This window comes from Emydura macquarii, unplaced genomic scaffold (assembly GCF_026122565.2).
Source record: "Emydura macquarii macquarii isolate MOO-44397 ecotype Brisbane River unplaced genomic scaffold, CSIRO-AGI_Emac_v2 contig_2768, whole genome shotgun sequence".
NCBI lineage: Eukaryota > Metazoa > Chordata > Testudines > Chelidae > Emydura > Emydura macquarii.
Window position 1 is genome coordinate 6,291,125 of NW_027132905.1, and position 27,126 is coordinate 6,318,250.

Below are 27,126 nucleotides of genomic sequence, written 5' to 3' on the forward strand. Positions count from 1 at the left end.
AAGAACAACTAGGTGATCTGTGCTGCTGAACTCAAATTGCAAATAGAAAGAACAGAAAAAACTAGGCTACTTACCAGTAACTGATGTTCTTTGAGATGTGTTGCTCATGTCCATTCCATTATAGGGGAGTGCATGCCACCGGGCACGGTTCCTGGAACTTTTTTCCCCTTAGCAGATGCCGAGTCGATCCCAGTGCCGGCGGTGCACTCTGCATCGAGGTTATGCTCGGTGCCGAGGTGGAGCGGGACGGCTCGGACCCCAGGCGGAGCGCTGCCTCCATGAGCAAGGCTTTTAACCGGATCTCTCTGTCCTTCTGAGTCCGCGGTTTAAAAGCCCTGAAGGTCTTGCATTTATCTTTCCTGTGCTCTCCCCCCAGGCACTTAAGGAACCGATTGTGGGTGTCGCTGAGCAGGAAAGCCTTCCTGCAGGAGACATACCGCTTAAAACCGGGCGACCGGGACATGGCCCGGCCGCTCTAAGTCCCTCAGGGACTTCTTATCTAACTACACTTAACAACTACTTAAAACTAACTAAAGTACTTCGAATAACAAAGAGTTCAAACAATGGGGAATGGTACTTGCAGAGAGCAAGGCTAGTTCCAGCAACCGTCATGGGCGGAAAGAAGGAACTGAGCGGGCGTAGGGCCGGCAGTGCCTCATATACCGCGGCATGTGCGTGGGACTCCAGGGGGCACCAGAGTCGGCCCTACGGGATCTGCTAAGGGGAAGAAAGTTCCGGGAACCGTGCACGGTGGCATGCACTCACCTATCATGGAATGGACATGAGCAATCACTCGAAGAACTGTCACATTCAACTACACTCAGCTCACAGTGTTTTGACTTACAGTTTTATGCATGTGAATAAAAAAAAATGAAATGTTTGCAGTGGTAGTGTAGCCAAGTTTGGCCCAAGATATGAGAGAGAAGGGGGGTGAGATAATATTGTTTGTTGGACCAACTTCTGTGGAGCTCAAAACTTCTCTCTTTTACCAACAGAAGTTGGTCCAATCAAAGATATTACCTCACCCACCATGTCTCTTCAGAAATGAAATGTCTTTTGCACTTCTTTGTAGATAGATAAATACACAGGCTAAAAGAAAGCAGCAATGAATGATGACATTTGTTTGATTAGATGGCTTTTCATCAAGTACATTTGTGAGATTTATTAACAGCGCGGGGCAGGGGAATTAATTAATATTTATTATAGGTACTGAGGAAATATATATTTGTTCTCTAGAGATCTGGGGGTATCTTCCAGTGGGATCTATGTTCCATTGTATCTTGTTGGAGTAATGTATTATTGTATAATTAAGTTCTGCCATGTGGGAACCTTCTGTACCCTGCCAGCTCTGAATTCCCTCCTCTGCATTAAGTTAATGAAAAGACTTCACTCTCTTGTGTTTGTTTGCTACTTACAAAGCCTCCTGTTGAATCAAAGACCTTAAAGCTCTCACTATTTCTCTTTCTTGGTTATTTCCTCCAGTGTCATTTCTTTATTCCTTGGCAAAGCTACATTGTTAGATATTATTAACTGAACCTTTTAAAAATCATTCCCCTGCTGTAACCTTTTCTTGACTTCTTGATCTTTCACGCTCTACGTCCCACTCACCTGGCTAGATGGTTTTTCCTCGCCTCAATCATGGATTTCTCTCTAATGACCAGCATGTCTTTAGCCGACGAATCCTTAAGGTAGATGTGTTGAATCTGCTTCTTTTGGCTTGCTGTGCTTCCTTCTGAGTTATGTTTCCTTATTAGCTAATAGCACTTTATTGCCATTGCAAGTCATAAATACAATGAGCCAAATCCTGAGATGCCTGTCCAGTTTTTACTCAAGCAAAACTCGATTTGAACGTAGTGGGAGTTTTGCCTATGTAAGGAAGGAGTGAAAACAAAGGCCTTGAGGGGGGATAAAGAGGCGGGGGGATAAAGAGAGTTCTGTATGCTATACTTGCACCATATGAATAATAGTAGTAAATGCACAATAAAATAAAAGATCAGTCCAAATCTGCAAGTCCTAACTTGAATTTTTACTTCCGCAAAATTCAGTGGGAGATTTCCTGGCTGAGACAAAATTGGGTACAGTCTTCAGGATTTGCAGTGGAATTGTCAAATATCTGAGTGATTTAGGAGTATGAATCACATCAAATGGTAATGGGATTTGTGCTCCCAACTCACATAGGCACTTTTGAAAATCCCTCCCTGATTTGTGGGTGGACCATATTAAACACAGGTCTGTTCCTGTCTTGTTCAGATTGGTATGCTGTCCAGATGTTGTTAGGAGTTACGAATCCTGCCTTTTCATGGGGATTTCTACTGTTAACTCCGCATGTCAGAACAATCAGCTTGCACCCTAGTGGCTGAGCTACTGCAGTTCACCAGAGGATCAGGAGCTGGTAATCTGAGGAGTGAAATTCATTCTGAGATCTGGAGTTCTCCTCCTTCTGAACAAGCTTTTCTGGATGTTTAACTGCAACAAGTGCACACTAAATTCTTTAGTGTTAAAATGGCAAGTGGAGACATAAGCTCATCTTTTCCTTATTACTGGCAAAGTATGGTGCAAGTGCAGTATTTTAATTGCATTACATTTCAGTTGTACTAGAGAGAGGTTATTCAATATGTTATTATCTCCTAAACTGGGGTAGTACCATCATGTTTGAAATAGGCATAGTATCAAGTGTTTGCTTTAATATTCAGGCATTAATGTTTAACAAGTGTTTTCTATGTTCTTATTTGTTATGAGGCCCAGTCCTGCTCACTCACAAAAACTCCTGTGGGAAGGCGCTGGTCAAAATCCTGAATAAGGGATCAGTAAAACCTGAATACAGACCTTAGTGGCCCATTTGAATGATTGGGATATTCAATGTTAAAATCCATTGGGATAGTCGTCGGGAAAATATGGGTCAGGTCAAAGGGAGGTGCTGGGTAGTCAACATTTCTGAAAATGAGGTTATTCAGGAGCCTAACTATGGACTGTGGAGCCTAAAGTAGACACCCAGTTTTGAAAATCTTGGCCACGATCCCCATTATTTAATTTGAGGGCTGCTCTACGCTGGCGGCGGCAGTCGACGGTGGCGTATTTTTCGTCGATGTACTTATATTGACGTACCGCAGCATCTTCACAGCGCTGCGTCAATGGAAGATGCCCTCCCATCAACGCTGCCTGCCACCTTTTGAGGAGGTGGACTAGTTGAGTCAACCAGAGAGCGTTCTCCCATCGACTGAGCGGGTCTACACAGAGCTCTCTTCACCCACATGTGCACCATAACTGGCTGTCTTAAAATCTTAACCCTCACTACGGGACAAGCCATTCAAACAATTTTGGTGGTGCTATCAGAAGGACCCATCCCCCTAGCACACTCCCAGCTGGTTTCTCCCCTGCACTGTATAGTTTGTTTGCCGTTTAGCATTTGTGGGGGGTTTTTTCACATCACAATATTTGTATGAACTTCCTACAGGGTGATCAAGGTCAAGATGGAGCTGCTGGCCCACCCGGTCCCCCAGGACCGCCAGGTGCAAGAGGGCCCCCTGGAGATACAGGAAAAGATGGCCCAAGGGGTCCACAAGGCCTCCCTGTAAGGAATGATCAAAACAGAGTATTCACATTGCACAACAGAATGCGTGCTATTAGAATGCCAACAATATCCTAGGAGTCACCTGGCACAGGCCCATGCCTGTCTGGGCCATGTGGAGCTGCTAGTGGGGGAAGAGGAATCTAAGGAGCCTCTCCCTTCCTGTGCCCTGGGACGCCGCATCAGGGTAGGGTTCTCACCTAGCTCTTGAGACCATTAGGGAAGAGAGCTAACTATGACATCGGTCAATAAACTGTGGCTCCCAAGAGGCCAGGTCTGGCAGCTGGGGTGTCTGACCAGGCCCCAGTGTCTCTGGCATTTGCTAGGAGGGGAATGTGTATGTCTCTTTAAAGAGGGCAAAAATGTGCTCCCTGCCATGCAACATGGCTGCCTGCCCACAGGGCCCATCCTGCATGGTGCCAGCAGGCTGGTTCTGATTTCTAGTAGTGCTCACCACCTCTAGGCTTTTAGCAAAGGGCAGGATTTAGCCCACAAAGCTTGAGTTTCTCTTTCCCTATTGCAACTGGAAGAGAATAATCACCATAGGCAGCCTAAGAATTGCTTCTAAGGATTCCTCTGAATGTAACCTGACAAGTCTCTTTAATTCTCTATAACTGTCTCGTCATTAGAGAATGGTAGCTTCACAATAAGTGAAATTAATCGTAAGGGGAAAGTTGTAGGCTAGAGATGGGAGGTGAAGGGGGAGGGAGGTTGGGTGGTAGTCTGAGCAAAAAATCAGAAGTCAGAATATTTTTTAAAATGTATAAAAAAGCAAAGTTTATCTCCTCCCTGATCAGTAACTGTCACCCTTCTCACAGCGAATCTCTAACGCAGTAGTAATTCATTTTTAAAAAATCAGAATGTAAAATCAATGAACCTCTCAGTAATTAATTTTGAATGCTTTGGAAGATGAAGGGTTTTAGTGCAAATATCCATAATCAACTTCACTGACTTGGTTAACCTTCTCTTTCCCCAGGGCTTAAAAGGAGAGCCGGGGGAAACTGGAGTGATGGTTAGTAGGATTTTTCCTGCATTGTTAATGTCAACACTAATAGATTAATTTTGCTTTACTCGTGTAGAATGTTTGCCTAGCTCAGGCGTGCATGTAGTTTTGGGCTTGGTTGTCTTGCTTACTCCCCTCTGTAAATACACAGAGCAAATTATTTTGTTTGTGCCATTGCTTGCTAATTAAAAAGCACACTGCGATTATGCTGAGCTGCACACATCCTGAGATGGACAATTGTTGAGCTTAGAAAGTTGTCCAGGAAACTGAAGCAATCAGATACTGCCGTTACTTCAGCTCTCTCAGATGCTCTCATAAGACCCTGCATCACCAAAAAGAAAAGAGGTGAGTCTCTTTTATTCTAGCTTATCTATAAAGCTCCTTTGTCCAAATCTTCCCACTCTTGCCCTTCTCTGCGATGTCCCACATTTCCAAATTTGGATTCTAATTAATCAAAGAAATATTTTTGCCTTTTATGAATTTTCAGGTAGTTTTTATTTCCACTGAGATTTTTTTAAATTGGAGCAAACATTATTATGTTACTGACAAGTAGGTGACCAGATGTCCTGATTTTATACAGACAGTCCCGGTATTTGGGGCTTTGTCTTATACAGGTGCCTATTAACCCCACCCGCTGTGCCAATTTTTCACACTTGCTATCTGGTCACCCTACTTACAAGCGTCATTGCAGCTACAATGCCAGGATGTGTTTCACCAGGATTGAGCTGTGAAATTTGGGAACAGAATATAGCTGACGGATGATGATTCGTTGGTGCCACCCACTACCCCTCGAACAATGTTTATATTTTTCAGGAGAGGGTTTATTCTTAAGGGATGCTGTTGGTAAACGTGAATTCTTTTCGCTCATTTCCTACACCTTCCTTCCATGTTTAACTTTCCGTACCACTCGTCGTATGGGCACCAGCAATCCTGCAGCTTTCTTTCAGTAGAATAAGTTTTGAGCACTGAACCGTTGGAAGGCCATGAAGTACTACATCTTCACAGCATTAAAAAATATTGGGTTTTGGGTGGATTTTTTAAAAAATACCTCTGAATTACCTCCTTTGTCATATACATCAAAAAGCAAGATCACTCAGCAGGGCAAGAGAGCACCTGAAAGTTGGACATAGGACCATAGAAGAAAATTATGCCAGGTATCCCAAGTAGAAACAGGAGAAGAAGAAGAAAAATCACTGTGAAGAATTTACTGTCAACAGACTGGCCATATTGACAAAAAAAGGTATGGAAGAGAGACCGCACTTTGAGTCAGGTGACCCCAGTGGGTAGTACATGCTGCAAGGTCTTCGCCTAATCTACTTGGATATATTTGGTTTAGAAGAGGTATCACCGCAGTGAAGTGAGGAAGGTTTTGTGCACCTACAAAATGGGAATGACTGGCTAGTTGGTAGTACTGTGGAAAAGGATCTGAGGGTTCTAGTGGATCACAAATTGAAGAGAGTCAGCAATGGACTGAAGTGGTGAAAAAGGTGAATATCATTCTGGGGTGTATTTACAAGAGTGTTGTATGTAAGACGTGGGAAGTAATTGTTCTGCTCTACTTGGCATTGGTGAGGCCTCAGCTGGAGTACTGTGTCCAATTCTGGGCACCGCACTTTGGGAAAGATGTGGACAAATTGGAGACAGTCCAGAGGAGAGCAACAAAATTGATGAAAGGTTTAAAAAACCTGAAGAAATCTTTTTTTAAAAACTGGGCATGTTTAGTCATGAGAAAAGAAGACTGAGGGGGGGACCTGATAAGTCTTCAAATATGTGAAGGGCTGTTATAACAAGGACAGAGATTAATTGTTCTCCATGTCCACTGACGGTAGGACAAGAAGTAACTGCCTTAATCTGCAGTAAGGGAGATTTAGGCTAGATATTAAGAGAAGCTTAAGGGTAATTGAACTCTGGAATAAGCTTCCAAGGGAGGTTGTGGAATCCCCATCACTGGAGGTTTTTAAGAACAAGTCAGACAAACACCAGTCAAGGATGATCTAGGTTTACTTAGTCCTGCATCAGAGCAGGGGGCTGGACTAGATGACTTCTCAAGGTCACTGCCAGATCTACATTTCTAGGATTCTGTGGTGATGCTGGTACTGTAATGAACTGACCGTTTACTCTCTATCAACTTTTAAACTGAACCATAGTTCATTTTCACCTGTTAAAAAAGACTCAAACAATTCATCTCCTCAAACTGGATTAAAAGGACTTCCTTCCCAGCTAGGTTCAGTTGCTCTAACTCCCTTTGGACCATTTTCCCCTTTCCTTGTATAGGACACTTGGAAACCTGTTCATTAAAATCCTGAAACCCACTCTAAACAACTAGTGTCCCTGACTCCTAATGTGACAATAGATCATGGGAGCTGTGCCTGCTAACGTCAGGGATGAATTTGCCCCAGGGCCTGGACTCTAACCTATATTATCTCATAAGCAGCTATATTTACAAACTACTCTTTTATGCTACTTTACTAACCAATCACCTGCTTCCCCACCAGCGGATCATTGGCAAGCATTGATGTTGTGAACATCCTCAGCTGACCATATTTCTGAGCCTCATTATGGAATATAAAATACCCCACACAGAAGCAAACTGTGCAAGTCCACTGGGAATCCCTTCTATCGTTTTTTCTGTGTAAAGGGTATTGGTTAGCAGGGAGTTACGGTACTGAGTCAGGTTCCAGATCACTTTATAGGACGTTCTTCATACATGAGATATAAACATTTACAGAACATTTTCTTTATTTGTGGTATAAATTACACTGATCCTGAGACTGTTTGTCTGTAGTAATGTTCATAAGTAACAAAAACAGACATAGGCATCCGTGCCATTTTCTTCATAGCTGCAAACATTTCTAGGTATAGTTTTTAAATCCCTTTATATGCTTTTATTCCCAAATAAATAAACTGATGCATTTTATTTTTAACAGGGTCTACGGGGACCTTCAGGACTAAAGGTAAGCGGTAAATAGCTTATTATACCTCCAATTTTAACAAATCAAGAATCTTCAAAATGCCTTTGTGTGCCTGGGTAGAGTGCACGCATTTGTTCAATTTCATGTAATCTCCTTGTCATCAAATTGCATCTAAGAATTCCAGGGAATCAAACCAGCCACTACCTGGGAACTGAAAACGTACTTTCTGTCCAGACGATGGAATAAATAATTATGTTAATTGTTAAGATTAAGTAAAACAATTGCATTTAGAATGAGAAGGGGGGATTTGCTTTTTTAATTTCAGCAAACTGTAGGCACAGTGGGTTTTTTGGCATTTCAGAAGATATTGTCCATCAACAGCAGAACACTATTTCCACTTCAGCAGTTAGTTTGAAAATGAATATGACTTATTACTATTTTTCATGTTACCTGTTTCTTATTTCCCTTCCTTTATTTTTTGCTTTTGAAGGGTGAGCCTGGTTTTCCAGGGAGAAAGGTAAGGTATTGGTGGTTCTTCCTTTTTTTTGTTTAATGTTCACCACACTAAATGCTTAGTGAGCCATTTGCAGAAACAAGGTTGAAAGCCGTAGTCATGGCTGATTGCACTGATTCACTCTTTATATTCTTTGGGATTTCTAGCATATGTTCAGTTAAAGAATAGCAATTATGTGACTTCAAAACAGACATTGTTGTGCCATTGGCATGTTTTTCATGATGACGATCAGCCCAGAAATAAGTAATTACATTAGCCTTGTAGATAAAGAATAAAATAGCCAAAATGCTACACAAGACAGTAGGTTGAGCCCTTTTGCTGAATTAATTGAAAATAAAATGGGTGAATTTTTAAGAATGCTGCTCCTCATCAGGCCAGCATTGGTCAGTCTGAGTCTGGTAGGACCGACCAAATAAAGACATCACTATGCTCTGCGTGGTGTGAAGCCCACTGGACATGATCTCTATATTTGGAGAAAATATACTCTCTGGCATAGAAGGAGAGCAGCTTACATGCAAACTGCTCTTCTGCAGGCCTTTCATCTATGAGGACAAACTGCTGCTCTGGATAGCCCATTGTAGATCAGGGAGCCTTGCGTGAACAATCCTATATATCTAGCTTTTATATTGGTGCTCATGGCTGTTATATATCAGCACCTCCAAGAGAATTGACACCAAAATTCCAGAACGCTCATGCCTTATTTCCTCCTTCCTTCCCTCAAAAGGCAGTCGAGGCCTTGTGTGTTTCTGGGCAGAATTTCGCTCAGAATCTTCAATATCTAAGGGTTGAACTTTGTTGCGTTCTCTAGACATGAGCAATCTTTACTTAAATGTAACAATGAAAGCAAGTGACTCATGAACTCTGTGAATCCCCTTTTTGACAATTTAGAATTCTTAGTGAATATAATACATTCCATTTCCAAATGCAGGCAGAATCTTAAAGTATATTATGGGCCAGATTTGCAAAGGCCTATTGACTTCCATTGGGAGTTAGGCACTTAACCTGCTCAGGCTCTTTTGAAAATCCCCACTGGCAACTAAAGACCCTGTAAATCTGTACATCTGGTCCTGTCTCATGAGCACATCAGAATTGTTCTGGGTAACTGATGAATATAATTGAGCTCTTACCCAATGGTGACATGAGCTGGCATACTGACACCTGTGTATTTTCACTGCTTGATGGACATGCTATGTATATTTTTATTTCATCAGGGTGATGATGGGATCCCAGGACTTCAAGGGCCTAAGGTAAATTTCAGCTCTGTGTCTGTCTGCCAGAAGGGCTATTTTTACCATCTGGTACCCGTTGCTGGCCAGATATCACAATTGGTGCAAATTGTTCCTAAAACAAAGAGCCATAAACAGACACTTTTGATCTGAAACTATAAAAAGAACAAAGAGAGGAACAATAGAAGTGTAATCTATACCCTATCGTGTTAATGCCAATTAAAACATTTTCACTCATCGTTTGTTACCTGTTGACTTGAAAGTGTTGGCAGTCACTAACTACATGATCACACAGGATTTGTCTACACTGCAATCGAGGGGGGTAGCTGCAGCTTTTGTAGACATGCCTGCATTTGAATCTAGCCAGCTTGGGTACCAGACTAGTGAATCTAGGGCAGCACGAGCTTCAGCGCAGGTTAGCCCTGCAAGAAATAACCCGGATTATTAAATTAATTAAATCACACCTGTGATTTGTAGCATATGTCCACACTGCAGATGCCATTTAGAACTTGACCTTGCAGAATGGAATCAAGCAAAGCCAATGGGAATTTCTGTGAGCTGGGAATTCAGGATGTATGTAGTCCTTACAATAACTTCACTTCATGAGTGTAGCAGACTCGCTGGTTCCGTGGGAGTCTGCTGTTGTGGGGCCCACATGTTCTTTGTGGTTGCTTTGCTGATGAAGGTGTCCTTCACTACTGCATTTGAAAGCCATTTGAGTTTTCAAATTTCCTTTTGGGCACAGGCAGCACTTGGAGACATTTTAGAATGAAAGCAAAACTTTGATCATTCCAGCCCGGGTGTAAAAGTTTAAGATAAGGCAAGAGTGTTGTAACCTTTAAGAAAATTGCTTTCTGTCCCACTAAGCTAGACTTAAGATGTTTTGGCTTCAAAATTTGTATCTGGTAAGGGTCAGTGTGGAATATCTTAGAACATAAGACGGGCCATACTGGGTCAGACCAATGGTCCATCTAGCCCAATATCCTGTCTTCTGACAGTGGCCAATGCCAGGTGCTTCAGAGGGAATGAACAGAGCAGGTAATCATCAAGTGATCCATCCCTTGTTGCCCATTCCCAACTTCTGGCAAACAGAGGCTAAGGACACTTCAGAACATGGTTTTGCATCCCTGCCCATCTTGGCTAATAGCCACTGATGAACCCATCCTCCATGAACTTATCTAGTTCTTTGTATTGTCTTGTATTGTCAGGGAGAGCAAGGAAGCACAGGTCCCAAAGGAGAGACGGGAACAGATGGAGTGTCAGGATCAAAGGTAAATAAAAGACAGGTTCATTAAGTTGGAAGCTGATCACAACAACAATGAGGCAGTGAGTTTCAGTTTAACAAGAAAATGCATGAAAATGGCAAAAACAAAACCCAGCCTGTAAACTTTGACTAGTATTTTACCTGTCCATGATGGGTTGAGCCAGAGTCTAGAGTTCCAAAATCATTTTTTTGTCATTTTTGACTTCATTGTCTGGCCTTTTCTCAGAACCCCTTGCAAGAAATTCGAAGGCTTTGTCCTGTACTTCGCTTGTGTTGATTAACACTATATCCATTCTACATGGCTAGCATTTGTGTGTGTCACAATTTGTTACTTTTTCTTCATAACTGAAAAGAAATGCACCAACATGACCTCGCCGTATTGAGCAGTGACAACATAACATGTCTGCCCTTCGTGATCAGCTGTTCCTCTTCAGCTGCTTTTGCTTTAATGGAATCTGCATCCAAGTATGTTTCTGCTCAGAACAGTCATGCTCCCTGTCATGCTTGAAACTATTTAAAGCTGTGGGCTGGAGACCACCCTTAACCATTCTACTTTTAATTCCATAGTAATCGTTCTGATTTGTACTTGCTGGTGCTGCTGCCTTTAGCTGGTATTAGGAACCTTTACTTTCAGGTTTAAATGCTTAGCTATTGAAATGGCATAACTTTGGAATGTGTATATATATTAAGAGGGTGGTCAAATCTGTATAAATGGCTTTGCTGTCTTATGCCAGGCTGGGTTTCTTTATTGCCAGCTAAATTATTTTAAGGTTATTTTAGCAAGGCATATGCTTCTAAATATCTGAAATCCACTTTTCCTGGACCAGTTGGAGTTTCTTATTGAGACTATACGTTTTCCTAAAATAAGTATTTGACTATCATGCAGTAAGTGATTTTTTTCATAATACCTAGTACTTTCCTTATTATTTCTGAATAATAATTCTGATGTTTATTTTCAGGGTGAACCTGGTGAGAGAGGAGGAAGCGGACCCATTGGACCCAGGGTATATGAGTGTTCAGTTTTGTCTCACTAATTTAGACGCTTGTGTTCTCCTTCAAATGGGGCAGTTTCCTCCATCCAGCTCTATCATCTGTTGCTGTATAATTGAAGGTTCAGTACAGTGTAAGAACGATAAGGAAGATGGAGCATATTAAAATAAATCGCTATATAGATAATGAGCCAAATTAATCCAGATAATTCAGTTAATTTGCATCCTGTTTTACTATTGACCTCAGAGAGGTGCTGACCCCTGACTGTCACTGAAAGATCCCATGACTATTTTCATAAGAATGAGGCTATCAGTTCTGGCATACCAGTCAAATTCCAGCTTAGGTAATTACATTCTGCCTGTCACTCAAGGCACACTTCTGAGCCCTGTCAGAGTTTGCTCAGTTTAGCTGTATTCTAGATATCAATCGCATGTGCAGTATATATATGGAGACAAACACCAAAGTATCTAGGGGCCAAAAAAGAACTTAAACCTGTTCTAGCTGTTGTTTTTATGCTGCCCACTTTTCAGGGGCTAACACCACAGCTGTTCTCACAAAGTTTGCAATTTGCCTTTGTCTCCAGGGTCCACCTGGCCTGAAGGGTGAACAGGGAGATACTGTAATAATTGACTATGATGGCAGAATCCTGGATGCACTCAAGGTAACCTCTCCAATAAGATGATGATGATGATAATTTGTTGTGTGCTCATATTCTTAACTGGAATTGAATTAACCAGCTGAGATTACTGCACCAACTGAAATTCAGTGACTCTGAGAGAACTGAGTTTAAGACATATGCTAGAGTGGTTTGGGGAGATGCACCCTGCAGGGTTTGATTGATGCAGTGATCTGGACCTTGCAGATTGAAGAGCAAGGATTGCAAGATAACTTGGAAGGTTGAACCTCACATTGTTCACATGGGACCGTCTTTCCCCTAACTATTCCTTCCCCACGGATTACCGTAGATCTGGGCCTGAGAGAAGCTCCATAATCATTAGCTGGCTGTTGGGAAAGACACCCCAAAAAGGAGAGAGGCCCCACAACCCCTAGTGTGTATTGCTAGGGAATCCCTTTGCTAAGGATTATGAGGCTTCTCAGAGTCCTAGCATACTAAAGCTGGCTGGCAAGTGGGAGAAGAAGTGTTTTCCTTGTTTTCATTGATCTTCTGGGAGTGGGGGAGTCATCACATCCTCCAGAAGACAGAGGAGGGGAACCGTGTCCAGAATAGTGGCATAAACAGTGGACATAGTTGCCTAAACCATATAGCAACATCCAAGGCACTGCTTTGTAGGAATGACCACACAGTGCCCTCAGACACCTGGGGTGGTGGTGGAGAGATGGTGGAGGGCTTGTCAGCCCCCTGCTTCCTCCTGATCTGTGAGGACATTTAAGGAACAAGGGCACCCTACCAGAGGGTGACTGGCAGAAGACCTGAGCGAGAGGCCATCAGGTACGTTCCCAGGATGTTGCAGTTCTCGGACACCACACTGATGTGTGCATAAGACCAGGCTTGGTTAGATGGACGTACAGAAGCAGCACAGACAACCTCAGCCTGATTTGCTAGTGTTTACACTACGGGCTAAGGGCAAGAACACATTGAGCCTTAAAAGGTAGAGTCACTGTGAGCGGATTTGAGGTCTGATGCCACTCAGTTCCCTGTTCACCATGCCAGGTGTAGCCTGGGGCATCTAAGGTTCCAGGCTAAAGCAGCCACACCAGTAGGAGCGAGAGGTTTTCCTGCTGAGCTGCTGCAGGGTGGAGAGGAAATGTAGCAGGAAGTGGGCACCTTTATCCCTAGACGACCTATTCAGGAACTAGGGGGAAGCAGGCCAATCAGGTGTTCTTACCCCAACCCAGCAGAGACTGCAGGAGTAATAGTCAGCCAGCCCCAGAAGATACTGGAGCTGAGAGTACAGAGGGATTGCGGGCCCCAGCCAGACTGCATCAGCCTGGTGCTGACTGAGGCTGGAGGGACTGGGTGCGGAGAAAAAACATGACCCCGGCGCCCTGAAAAATGTGCACATTTAAATCAAGTTTCAGAGTCACCACAAAACCTCGAATCAGGTGTGTCTTGGGATTTGTGGCAAACATTATGCATAGCCCTAGAGATGACTGAAGTAGCTCGTTCTCTAAGTGACACGAGTGACTTGAGCTGAATCTGATTTGAGCCCGTGTCTATAGTGAGATCATACAGTGTAAAGGAGGGCACCATTTGCCCCTTTGTCTCTGTCAGTTATATAAAATGAAAGCAATAAGACACGGCAACGTGTATTCAGAAGGAAAATTTCCTGAAGTTCGTGTAAAGGAAAATTATGCCTGTACTTGCTGTGGAGAAAAGGAGAGAGACGAAGCTTAATGCTGCCATGTTAGCAAAGATTAAAGAAGCTGAGTAGAATAATTATTTAATTACAGACACGTTTGAAACCCATTTTAATTGTTTTATAACAGGCTGCAGGGATACATAAAGTGATGGTAATTACTGTATGTCAGATGTCTGCATGGATTGGTTGGACAGAATAGCACAGCATGTGGCATTGTGAATATGATTTGTGGACTGAGGTCATTGGAAAGTTTCCACCAAATGTTTGGAGTTTCAGTTTACTAACAAAGTGACCCATGGTCTCCGAGTTGGTGGAATTTCATGTGTGCTGCATGTTGAGTTGCTCAAGGCTAAATTATTAAAATGTCACTAACCTTGCTTCTATTATTCTTCTGCTTATTTGCTGATATCTCACTCACTGCTTCTCAGTGAACAGGCCTCTTGAAAATGTTTTCTTTAAATAGTTTAAATTATGATTAAATGTAACCTTGTGAAATACAACGATGGGGACTAAAGACTCAGAATAATGCAACACGTTGCTGGTTGGTTTTCAAGCTGAAGGGATAGATGTATGATGTGGTGCCATTTAGAGATCCCTTGTAAATGACAAACTACATCTCCATCAAAGGGTTTTCAGACTTCTGGTCTGCAAGGGTTTCTGGTAAGTAGAATAGTTTACATGGGTTTGCAAGCTTTTAGCAGAAGCATGAAAAGGTTTTCCTTCTGTTAGTATTCATGTGCACTTTTCTGTTGCTATTTCTTTTTAATCACACCATAGGTGGCATAATGGAACTCATGTTTCACCTCTCAATAGGGTTGAGTTGAATTGGCTGGTTGATTTTTCAGACATCATGGTCAAGCTGAGCCATAGATGAGGGAATTTTGCCTACCTAGTTTACCGTCCATCTGAATTGCTCCACTCCTCTTGGATATTCTCATTCTTAACATGTGTTCCCAGAGTAGGGTTGGCCAGTAATGAGGAGATGGAAAATGTAAGATCCCCACAGGCAATAAGGCAGATTTGGAACCGCATATACTTATATCTAGAACTGTCTGCCTTTTAATCACATGTATTTCAGTGCTAGCACAGCTCTCTACCCCAGATTGGACACAGTCTTTTTTGAGCTAACATTTCCTGTATTGAGGGAAACAGCCTTGTCTGTTTAATATTAGCTGATCTTGTCATGGACATTTGTGCTACGATAAGTTAGACAAATATTTACTGTACATCTATGGCTACATCTACACTCGGGGTGGGGGGTGATTCCCAGCTCGTGTGAGCATGCGCTCAGGGAGGCTAGTCCATGCCACTGCTTGCTGCTCCCCAGGCTACCTCAACTATGCTACCATTTTTAGCGTACCAGCATGATGAGATCTAGCATGAGTATGTCTGCTCCAGCTGGGAATCACACCCCAGCTCCAAGGGTAGACGTAGCCTATGTTAGAAGCTGCAGCCATGGCTGGTCCCATAGTGAAGTGAACATGTGCTGGATTACTAATGATATTCTAGGCAGTTATATTTATGGCATCTTTCTTTGCTGTGTTTTCAGGGTCCACCAGGTCCCCAAGGGCCACCGGGCCCTCAAGGTGCTCCAGGACCAAAGGTTGGATTGACCTCTGTTTATATCAACAGTATTTCGTGGCATGCAGCATATACAGTAGTGCCCACTCGCCACATCCTGATATGGGTCCTCATGCAAACCTCCTATCAAAATCAATGGAGTTCTGCAGGTGGAACTGTAGAGGGCTGTGTCCCCTTCTGGTGACATCTTTCAGCAAGATGAACAAATGTCTCCCAAACCACAAAGGGTGGGAGGCAGGAAAGAATTGAACCTGGGTATCTTAACTCATGAGACTGTCTGCAGCAAAGAGGCATTATAAATTCCCCTCTCTGAACAATGGAAGCCTTTTACCTAGATGCAAAAGTATATTTGTTTTTTTCTCTCCATCACTGAGCCAACACTCTTCTTCTGGCCTTGTCTGAATGAATGCGTCATGTTGTACTTGGAAGTGAGCCCATACACATTCCTGTATATACCGGGTGAAATTCAGGACCCACTGAAGTCAATGGGAGTTTTGCCACTGAATTCAATGGAGTCAGGATTACATCCACTGATTTTTTTTTTTTTTAAAAGTGCTTGTGAGCATTCACCATGCGTGGCTACTGATAGTCCTAAATTTGAGGTTTAACTTTTCTCCTATCAGAAGCCATGTTCTCACGTCTAGCATGTCTTAGTGTTTCACACATACAGATTTAGTATCAGCACCAGTACAGTACCAGCCACTCATTGTGAAATGGTCACCCTCATTCAGGGTCAAGATCAATAGGCAATAAATAATAGCCAACCAGTTATAATTTCTTAAAACAAATAAAAGTATCTTACTAGGAAATGATATTTAGATTGGTTCAGGATGTGTGTGTCTACCTGTCAGTTCAATCCAAATTCTACTTGACTAATGAAATCTGGTGCTTCATTTGAAATAAAAATGTCATTTTCTGCCTCAGGCTGTTCATAAATTGATGTCCATCAGACTCAGTACAGAATGAGAATTTACTTGTACATCCAGTTCTTTTGTGAAATTATTTTCTTGATTGTTATTCCTTTATTCATTTGTATTGCTTTAGGGGGAGCTTGGATTGCCTGGTCCACCTGGAGTTGATGGAGAAAAGGTACCTGATGTATGGTTTTATAAAATTATAACTCTTCCGGTAGGGCACTCAGCAGTTGAATAAAAAGAAACTCCGTAAGTGGTCATGTTAAGTGCAGTTTTAAAAAATAAATCTGAGCGTGCAAAGAGCAATCTTCATCTGCCCTTCTTTCACCTCATTTCCTTTTGCTCACGGCCCCCTGCAGTCAGTTATCAGTCATAGGATGCCGTTCAGATCCCACACAAGTTGAATTCAGGTTGTGTGTAGCTCATGAGACATTCTCTCAAATTCCTTAGTAAATCTTAAATTTCTGCATTCTGCTCAGCCACTAAATTAAATTCGACTGCACTACAAAACGAATATTTACCATGTTTAATATTAAAATGATGTTTGAGGTGTGCTGAAGAACTAGTAATATGGAGACAGTGGGAGATGTCTGTTGTTCTTATATAGAAATATATATTTCTCCTAATAAAGCTCTGTTCTGTGAACTACAGGGATCTAAAGGAGACCAAGGAAACCCTGGAATAATGGGACAAAAAGGAGAGATAGGAGAAATGGGCTTGTCTGGCCCACCGGTATGTCTGTCTTTCTGTCAATATATGCCTGCGTCTTACTGCCTCCAGCATATTGTTTCCATAGATGTGTGTTATATGTCTAGGTGCTTTGTTAGTTTAAATTACATCCTTATTGAAGCAATATTACTGTTAAGTGGGAGGACTCATCGGCTTTGAGTTCCCCCTGTTAACAGTAATAATATTAATATTTTGATGTGTCAGAACTCTCAAGAAGCTGAAGAAATATTTGCAGATGGTATTGCTTAGCTAAAGTCACTTTTAGAATACATAAAATGATTCACTTATAACAAACAAGGGTGATTAACTGAAAAAGAGGAGGTACATTTAAAGCGAAGGGCACGAGGGGATAAGCTGCATGTTAACCATCAGTGCTGTTTCTTCAACAGTAATACTGCGATCAGTACAATAAAATAAAATTAGAATGATTATTGTACGAACTTATGGTAGGCTTTCTCCCCACATTCTTCTTTCTCCTTCTATATGTTTTGTATCTTGAGTAGTACTGTCACAAAAGCTACCTTGTTCTTCTTCAACCTGTTTTCCTGTAATGTAAGTTGAAAAATGCACTAGCTTTTGGAAAGTGTGAAGCAAATTCACTTGAGGGGACAGAACTGTGTTGATTTATTAAGGAGCAACATGTGATGTCTACAGAGGTTTTTGGTGGAAGTTGCAGAAACACATTCCCAAGTCCCCAAACAACATAGATCTCATAAACCCCTGCAAAGCACTTAAAATTATATGCTTATCTCCCATTGAAGTCCCTTTGGTGTCCAGTTCTGGACATCACACTTCTTAAGAAAGATGTGGACAAACTGGAGAGAGTCCAGAGGAAAGCAACAAAAATGATAAAGGATTTAAAAAACGTTACCTGTGAGAAAAGGTTAAAAATACTGGGCATGTTTAGTCTTGAGAAAAGAAGAGTGAGGAAGGACCTGATAGTCTTCAAATATTTTGTGGGCTGTTATAAAGATGAGGATCAACTGTTCTCTGTGTCCACTGAGGGTAGGACAAGAAATAATGGACTAGATGACCTCCTGAAGTCCCTTCCAACTCTAATATTCTATGATTCTATTATTTAATCTGCAGCAAGGGAGATTTTGGTTAGATATTAGGAAAAACTTTCTAACTAGAAAGGCTCTGGAATAGGCTTCCAAGGGAATTTGTGAAATCCCCATCATTGGAGTTTTTTAAGAGGTTAGACAAAAACCTGTCAGGGATTTGTCAAGTTTACTTGTTTCTGCCACCGTGCAGGGGCCTGGACTTGGTGATTTCTTGAAAGCCCTTTATGGAGCTCAGAGTTAAGCTGTGCTGAACTGTTTTGCTGAATCAGAGCCATTGACATTAAGGAGCGAATGGTGCAAGTTGCCTCATGTGGGTAAAAATCAATGCAGCTCTGTGCTGCCAGAGGGGTCTGCTCATGCAGAACAACATGCAGGATCACAGTCTGACAAGTCTGTTCCATCCCTGAGCTTCAGCAAGGCCATTGAAACAGTAGCTCTCCCAGTAGGGAACCCCTCTTAAAAACCTTACTTCATACTCATGCAACACTCCCACTAAAGTGAATGAGAATTTTGCTTGAGTAAAAACTTCAGGATAAGGGAAGGGAAATCTATTTTTCTCTCTTCTTATAGCCTTTTTGGAAGACTTGGATATGTAAACTCAGCATTATGTTCTTACCATTTAGGGAGTGGATGGGCCAAAAGGAGAAAAAGGAGAAACTGGATCCCCATGTTTGCAGAACAATCATGTAAGACATCAGCACAATCGGCTCTCCTCCGTCAGCCCAGTGTTGTTGATACTATCAATACTAAGAGAAGTTAGCAGGTGCATAGGCTGCAGTTATATTTTCAGTCCAAGTACAGTAGAACCTCAGAGTTACAAACACCAGAGTTACAGACTGACCGGTCAATCACACACCTCATTTGGAACTGGAAGTATGCAATCGAGCAGCAGCAGAGACCAAAAACATAAATAAATAAAGTAAATACAGTACAGTACTGTGTTAAACGAAAACTACTAAAAAAGGTCAAATAGTTTTTAAACTTTCCAAGTAAACTGTTTCTGTGCTTGTTTCATTTAAATTAAGATGGTTAAAAGCAGCATTTTTCTTCTGCATAGTAAAGTTGTATTAAGTCAATGTTCAGTTGTAATCTTTTGAAAAAGACCACCATAACATTTTGTTCAGCATTACGAACAATCTCCAGTCCCAAGGTGTTCAGAACTCTGAGGTTCTGCTGTACATGTATCAGTACTCGTGGTGAGCAAAATGCATTTTTAACTAGAACTGCTGCACAGAGTGTAGCATTGTGATGCAGCTGTAGATAACTCTGCAAAGTTAGACGTTCTTGTCTTAGATTGTACTTTGATGGTTGAAGTGTTGAGCAGTGATGTGGTAATGATGTCTTGCTCTGAAAGAATCGATGTGACTTTATTGCAGTTTTATAGTATTTACATATATATTTGTTTGCTCATTTTTTAAATTAATTTTTTTAAAGAAATGCAACGGTTGGTTTCGATTAAAGCTTGTTATGAATAACAGCAGAACTGGGATGATTTGTTTTAATCGAATAGGAAGCCATTCTCCTCAGGTCTGCATGGAAAGGGATAGATTCCTAAGAAAACCAGAGAAGTCGCATGTCAGGCACTTGTATTCTGGGACTGGAAAATGCATTGAATTTGAATACGTTGTTCAGTTGCTTAGGCCCGGATCCACAAAGGTTCTTAGGTGCCTAGTCCTGATTTGAGGTGTCACTATCATCCAACGTGGCTGCTGCCTCGCCCTGTGAGCACCTAGACTTTCGCAGTGATAGTTCCCTTGGTGCCTGTGTTTCTGCCTCTGGGCAGGTGCATTATGGCCTCCCCCTAGGCCCCAGCATGATCCACAAAGCGGGGGGGACGATAAGGACTCCTCCGCCTTACTTGCTGCCGGCCCCTGTCAGGCAGGTATGCTCAGAGGCCACCTAGCTCTGCACAAAATACCAGGAGATGGGGTGGAAGGAGACATCCCTTACCTGCCAAAGCCCAGTGGTTAGCATACTCACCTGGGATGTAGTAGGCCACCTGTTCAAGTTTCCCCCCTCTGCCAAATGAGAAGAGATTAGACTAGGGAAATGCCACCTCTCAAGCGAGTGCCCTGACCATTAGGCGAGAGAGTCATTCTCACTTTCTCTGGCCCAATCAATATTTAATTATTTAATTAAAGTGGAGCAGCTTCAATAAGAACGCTTGAGGGACACCCGTCTCAGAATATCCCATCATTCAGCAATCACATTGGTCCGGCAGTTGTCGTCGTCATCATCCTCCTCCTCCTCCACCAGCCCCTTTGTGGATCCAGGTGGTGGTAACTAAAACTAGTTAGACAATAATCAATGACCACACTATTCATGTGTTAATATGGCACAAATACAGTACATGCCCCCAACCCACTTTAATATGTAATGAAATTCCTATGTTCAGATCATACCAGAACCAGGACCACCTGGACTGCCAGGCCCTGTGGTAAGTTTATGATGAACGGCACTTGTAGTAGAGAACATCTGAAAATTGATTAACACGTTACATTTGTTAAAAGAGGAGTTTTATTGTCTGCTGTCCTACGCAATGAGCAGTCTGAAGAACTAGAGACTAACAGGCCATAATGCGGTTTCCAAATTAACTTGAACACTATTTCTTTTGTTCTGTAAAGTTTTCTCCAGGAAGGTATGAATGTTGAGTTTCAGACCCTGAATCAGGAAGGCACTTGGACACTTGTGTCACTGTATGCAAATATACATGCTAAAGTATCTTCCTGAATCAGGGCCTAAGACTTGTATTTGCAGTTGAGAACAGAACGTGCCCAGGCATTTTAGGAATAGAAATGGCAAAACCTGCTATCAGTGTATACACTTGTACAAATTAGGCTAGATCATGATCCTGCTGAAGTCAAGAAAACTTTGCCATTGCAGGATTGCGTCAGCCTGAGCTTATTCAGCGGAGACTTCTAAGACAGGGGTTCTGAAACTGGGGGTCAGGACCCCTCAAGGGGTCGCAAGATTATTATGGGGGGGGGGTCACAAGCTGTCAGCCCCCGTGCATGGCTGACAGCCAGAGTCCTTCAGATATGGGTGGCCGGAGAGCAGTGTCCGCTGGCTGGGTGCTCTGAAGACAGTGCTGCCCACAGCAACAGTGCAGAAGTAAGGGTACTATGGCATAAGGGTGTGGGTGGCATGGCATGGGGGGTCGTCACTTGGGGGTAAGGGGTTGTCACAGTCTGAAATATTTTCAAAGGGGGTCCCAGAAAAGAAGTTTGAGAACCCCTGCTTTAAGATGTCTGGCAAACCTAGGACAAAAAAGAGCCTTTAGATGCACCAGAAGATTAGACTAGTTCAAAGTACTGAGCTCAGTTTCGTGGGTGGAAGGAGGAGCTGGCACATCTTGGGAACTATTCTGAGACGCGATATAAGGGAACGCTTCTGAAACACAGTTTAATTAAAATAGCACCTGTGGTTTCAGGACAAAGGATCCTAAAAGTCATTTCCAATTCACTTGGATTCAATAAGGATGTTAATGTTGGGGTGCAGGTTAGGCAGCAGTACACTTTATCATTCTCCCCCTTCAGAAAGCCTGCTGCAACGTTCTTTATCCAAGATCAATTTCAAAGGATGTTGTATGTTATGCAACATTATTTTTCAGTTCTAGTTCCCATTGAATTAGTCTAGGAGAGACATAAAACTACCATTCACCTTGAGAAGAAATGTTTGAGATTAAATAATTATATAAATACATCATTGCCAAGGACAGATCTGTGGGTCTAACTCGAAAAATGATTGGGAAGTTGTATCTGATTATATTTAATTGACTTAAAATTCTGGATTTTTTTCAAATGCGCCGTTGTCTTCCCTGCAGGGTCCTCAAGGAATCCCGGGTCCTAAGGTGAGTCAATAAATTGTTTGTCACACAATATTTCCAGGCTGCTGATGCATGACTGAGAGAGAACACTTAAGTAAGGGCTATGATTAAACACAGGGCCTAGGTTATAGCGGTGGTAAGCAGCCAAGGCATCCATTGACTTCAGTTGCAGTCGTAGGTGCTCAATGTTTTTGAAAATTAGGCCCATATTGTATCAGCAATATTTCCTCCAAATGGACATAAGAACTTGAATCCTCTTTTGTTGTTCTGTTTGCACAGTACATGTGATGTACACTGTTTCCTACCCCATATGTTTAAACTTTTAGTTCCAAATATTTCTCATGTGATGTATTCAAGAAAACTGACTGTCCAACTATACATATAAATGCAAAGTACTATGTTTGCAGGGAGATATCAGATATATTTGCAGATATATCACAGAGATAATGACTCTCTCCTGCTTTTGCCTGAAGGTGGAGTTGATGTATTAACTGGCCTTTTCCTTGTTCAAGTACTGTAATCCTGATCCTGTAACGCAGTTCACTTTTACATTGGTCCTGACCTGTCATCAGTCACACAGGCAGTTCCTCTTGCCTTCAATGGCAGTTTCACCAGAATATATGAGAAAATAATTGGGCCCAAGGTACATATAACCGACCCAATCCAATGCTGTTATGAACAGTCTCCCCTTGATAATTGTCATTATCTTTCCATGCAGGGCTTGGATGGTGCAAAGGGAGAAAAAGGTGACAGTGGCGAGAAAGGGGGAACTGGTGATGCTGGGCCACCTGTGAGTAGCTTGGTTTTTATGTGTGAAATCTGCTAGCTTGTATTTTTTGCCACAAAAAAACTTTTAGCAGCAGTTTTCCAAATCCTTCTGATAGGTCACTTTTCTTTTTAGGGTCCTGCTGGTCCCCCTGGACTTATTGGCTTACCAGGCACCAAAGGGGAGAAGGTAATAATTCAGTAGGGAAAGGGAAGATGAAAATATATAGTGATTATAATGAACTGGCTAGAGTGTACATGCAAACCTGTCCTCTACTGGGTATAATCAGAATTGCAGAACTGTGGGTCATAGGCCCTATACTGTTAATAGCGAACAGGTGCTCCTTTAGCTCAGGTAGTAGAAGACTATGTTTTGGGAGGAGCAAGATCTGAGTTTTATCCCTGCTATTACTTTGAAGCTCATAGTGGCCATAGCATGCACAAGGTACCCGTTGGATTGTGAGTACTTCATAATCAAATGAAATCAGCCCTTAAGGAGCGTACACCTGTTTTAAGGTATTTTTATTTTGAGGCAAAAATATAAAATTAATTTAAAATCCACCCTGCAGTCTGCTTTGGCATCCATCTCCTAAGCCCGTTAGCTAATGAAGTGAAGAGCGTTCCTAAAGATCTATCTCCCAAGTTGAGCCAAATGTACCCTGATTATAGGCTATATTGTCATTTTAATTATAAAAAAATGCATTTTTGCTGAGTAGACTGTCAGCCATAGAGTCCTCAGCAATCACTAGGGCTCCTGTTAGCCCTGTTAAATGTCAAAGTGCATATATTCAGAGAGGACTTAAATCACTAGCTAATAGATTTCTGATGCGATAGTTTCATAGGCTGAGCAGGGCTGCATCTACGAAGTTTATCCCTAAGACAAAAAGGGAAGCCAAATGCATTTCTGAGCACCAGAATGCAGCATCAGACACTTTGCCTCCCTCTAATTTTCCTTTTACACACATTTTTATTCTCCCAGTAGATGTATGTGATGCAAATGATAGCATCCGAGTCTTCTGAGATTGCCAAGTTCTCCAAGGCATAAATAAATTTAGAAAGATAGACAATCTTAGACTTATTGGACCAAATTCATCCCTGGTATAAATCTAGAGGTTGGTTTACTGGATTTCTTCTTCTACAAAGGAGCCTGTAGTCCACTGTGCGGTAATTACAATGTCTTTATGATTCTCCAGACCCCTTCCATGTGAATATATTAATGCTTTTTCCCATTACACCTTTCTTGCTAGATTTCTTAATTCCCAAAAATTTGCTTTCCAGAAATCTAATATGTATGTATTACTGCATTCTGTGATCCCGTTCCTTATTATCTGGGATCTAGCTAGCTTTAGGCCACGATCCCAATCCGTCGTATTATTCTCCATCTCTCTTTCTCAATCACTTCCTATCAATTGGAAGTCAATAAGAGTTACACCAGGGACAATTCTGACCTACTTTTGTCAAACACAGAAGGTTCTAAATGATCCAGTTTAGCTTGTCCACATTCCCCATGTTTCCAGGTCACATGCACCTACCTTAAGGAGAATTATTGTCAACAATACAAAATCATTTACCTATCAGAGCTGCAAAAATACTTTCCTTTTAACTCTGTCCAACAGTAGTTTGCTTGAACATTAGTTGTGTACATTTATATTGAGTCCCAACAAAACTAAAAGACACAGTTCACATAGTTATTTGCCAAATAGCTCTAAGTTTACATACAACGTAAGAGACATATAACATGGTATCTTTTCTTATTTTTTTATAACCCCAGGGGAAGCCAGGGGAACCTGGATTAGATGTAAGTATTTGATACATAGTTTTAATTGTGGCATCTAGGAACATTAGAAATGGTGGTGTTTTAATTTTACAAATACCTATTTTCTGTATGGGAAATATAGCAAACACTTTATCTCCCATTTTCAATTAAATCTGCTGTGCCCAAAGGAGTGATTTGGTGCATGGGAAGTGAACTTACTGTAACACACTTATTGCAGTACAGCGTGCAGATCTGGTCATCCTATCTCGAAAAAGATGTATTGAAATTGGAAAAGGTACAGCAAAGGGCAACAAAATGATTAGGAGTATAGAATGGCTTCCATATGAGTAAAGATAAATAAAACTGGGATTTTTCACCTTGGAAAAGAGATGACTCAGGTTGATATGATAGAGGTTTATAAAATCATGACTGGTGTTGAGAAAGTAAATAAGAAAGTGTTATTTGCTCCTTCTCAAAACACAAGAACTAGGGAGTCACCAAATGAAATTAATAGGCAGCAGGTTTAAAACAAACAAAAGTATTTTTTCATACAACACACAGTCAACCTGTGGAACTCTTTGCCAGAGGTCTTTTGCCATAGTCTTTATAGTCCAAAGACTATAACAGGGTTCATAAAAGAACTAGATAAATTCATGGGCTTCAATGGCTATTAGCCAGGACTGGCAGGGATACAAAACAATGCTCTGAAGTGTGCCTAGCCTCTTGCCAGAAGCTGGGAATGGGTGACAAGGGATGGATCACTTGATGATCACCTATTGTGTTCATTCCCTCTGAAGTAGCTGGCATTGGCCACTGTCAGAAGACAGGATGCTGGGTTAGATGGACCATTGGTCTGTCCCAGTATGGCCGTTCTTATGTTCTTATTAGAGGGTTCCACTTCATGCCCCACAGCTGTAACTGTGCCAGTTTGATTGATGACACCTAGTGGCTGGGTGAGGAATTTCAACTACATTAAGAAAGTATCAGACTAACAAAATCAAAATCCCCATCCTAAACCCATTAGCTTTTAAACCATTAGCTTTCCCCAAAGAAATCACTGACATACAAATCTGAAGAGGAAGAAAAATTCATGTTCTCAGCCACTGATGTCTGTGTGTAAAACATGTGGTATCTTTCTAATTGACCTTGTAAGCTAGCACACATTTGATGGATTTGTTTGGAACTAAACTTACAAATACTTTTCTCATATTTAAAATTCTGTTGATAGGGTTTCCCAGGCCTACGAGGCGAGAAAGGAGATAAAAGTGAAAGGGGAGAGAAGGTCAGTATATTTTATATCTTTTCTGGTCACAAAGGGCCAGATTCTGTCCACATCATTATGGCAACCCTTTTAAGCAAAGAAGGTTAAAACAATGTAAATGGGATCAGAAGTTTATATACTTACACACAAAAAACTCTTTTCATTATATAAAATATTTAATAGAAATGTTTTCACATCAATAATATCTCCTGTAGTGGCTACTACAAACATTGCAGCCCTGTGCCCTAGAGCATAAGAACCAAAGAATGAAGCAGACTTAGTCTAATCAACTTTTTTTTTTACTGACCAAACTGCGAGAAGTTTAAAAATAAATAAATAAATAACCACCTAATCAATGGTGAAAAAGATAAATTAGGGATCAGATCCTAACGTTCTGATTTCAGTGGTATCTTGCACAAGCGAAGACCCAGTGAAAACTGAGTCAGTGTCTCAGTTCTGGCCATAAATGTTTTCAAAGTCTTTCTAATGTACAGATAAAGGTACTTGTAACCCTGGTAAGGACAGTTGTTAAAAAGGACAGCTATTATCCTGCTGATTTTATGCACACAAGTAGTTTCACTGACTTAAGGTGAATAGGAATTGACTCAACATATCTAACCTGTCCCTAAATTAACTGCTATAAGGCTGTGCCCACAATAGAGAAATTTGCACTGCATCAATATAAGCAAGGCCTACAATGGTGTGGTTTACTCCAGCATTATAGTGGATAGGGTCTCACTGGTGTGAGCCCCTCTTCACATCAGAGCAGTGCACCTACACTGGGGTACAGCTGGGTGAAGAATGGTAATTCCATTTCACGGAGGATTTCAAGTTTTTGAAATTTTGGTTTTGTTCTGATTTGGAGCAAAACCCCCAAATTCTGAAATTTTCCAGGACACAGAAATCCAGGGGGAAAGAATTGGTTTGAAAAATGAAAATGTTGTTTCAATAATTTCAAAACTAAATTCTGCCTGGCAGGGAACGGGGAGCCCCAGCTGAGCCAGGAGCCTTGGAGCTCTGAGCCAGTGCTAGGTGGGCTGATGGGAAGACAGGAGCATGGAAGTCCTGGGGAGCCCCAGCTGAATCAGGAGCCAGTGCTCCCAAGCCAGCTGGCTTCCTAAGCTGCCTGGGACTTGGGAGCTGAAGAGCCTGGAAGTTCTGTGAGCCCAAGCTCCATGACAGCTGCTAAGCAGGCTGCCCGGAAGGCAGATGAGCTGGCAGGGAACCAGAAACTTGCCACTTTTTCAGTGGAAATTCATCAAAATCAACATATTCCAGCAGAACGTTTAGATGTCAATGAATCACCATTTTCCAACAGGAACCCAACCCACTGGAAAATTTCCAACTGGTTCTAATTATGGGTTTGCATCAGTGTAACTACCTCAATATAGCAACACCAGTGCAAATCGCTCTGTGGATAAGGCCTAAAATG

The 27,126-nt window shown here is 41.8% G+C and overlaps 1 protein-coding gene across 1 annotated transcript in view; it reads left to right on the forward strand.

The window, feature by feature from the left end:
* LOC137165289 (collagen alpha-1(XXIII) chain-like) overlaps positions 1 to 27,126 on the forward strand; it is a 68,281-nt gene that overhangs the window by 33,829 nt on the left and 7,326 nt on the right. Inside the window, exons 5-23 of the mRNA XM_067566495.1 lie at positions 3,455 to 3,571; positions 4,545 to 4,580; positions 7,499 to 7,525; positions 7,974 to 8,000; positions 9,209 to 9,244; positions 10,432 to 10,494; positions 11,447 to 11,491; positions 12,061 to 12,138; positions 13,926 to 13,949; positions 15,348 to 15,401; positions 16,424 to 16,468; positions 16,945 to 17,025; positions 18,710 to 18,772; positions 20,482 to 20,523; positions 21,910 to 21,936; positions 22,631 to 22,702; positions 22,814 to 22,867; positions 24,449 to 24,475; positions 25,662 to 25,715. Coding sequence (XP_067422596.1) covers positions 4,578 to 4,580; positions 7,499 to 7,525; positions 7,974 to 8,000; positions 9,209 to 9,244; positions 10,432 to 10,494; positions 11,447 to 11,491; positions 12,061 to 12,138; positions 13,926 to 13,949; positions 15,348 to 15,401; positions 16,424 to 16,468; positions 16,945 to 17,025; positions 18,710 to 18,772; positions 20,482 to 20,523; positions 21,910 to 21,936; positions 22,631 to 22,702; positions 22,814 to 22,867; positions 24,449 to 24,475; positions 25,662 to 25,715 — 822 coding nt within the window. The 5' untranslated portion in view covers positions 3,455 to 3,571; positions 4,545 to 4,577. The remainder of the gene's footprint in view (positions 1 to 3,454; positions 3,572 to 4,544; positions 4,581 to 7,498; positions 7,526 to 7,973; positions 8,001 to 9,208; positions 9,245 to 10,431; positions 10,495 to 11,446; positions 11,492 to 12,060; positions 12,139 to 13,925; positions 13,950 to 15,347; positions 15,402 to 16,423; positions 16,469 to 16,944; positions 17,026 to 18,709; positions 18,773 to 20,481; positions 20,524 to 21,909; positions 21,937 to 22,630; positions 22,703 to 22,813; positions 22,868 to 24,448; positions 24,476 to 25,661; positions 25,716 to 27,126) is intronic.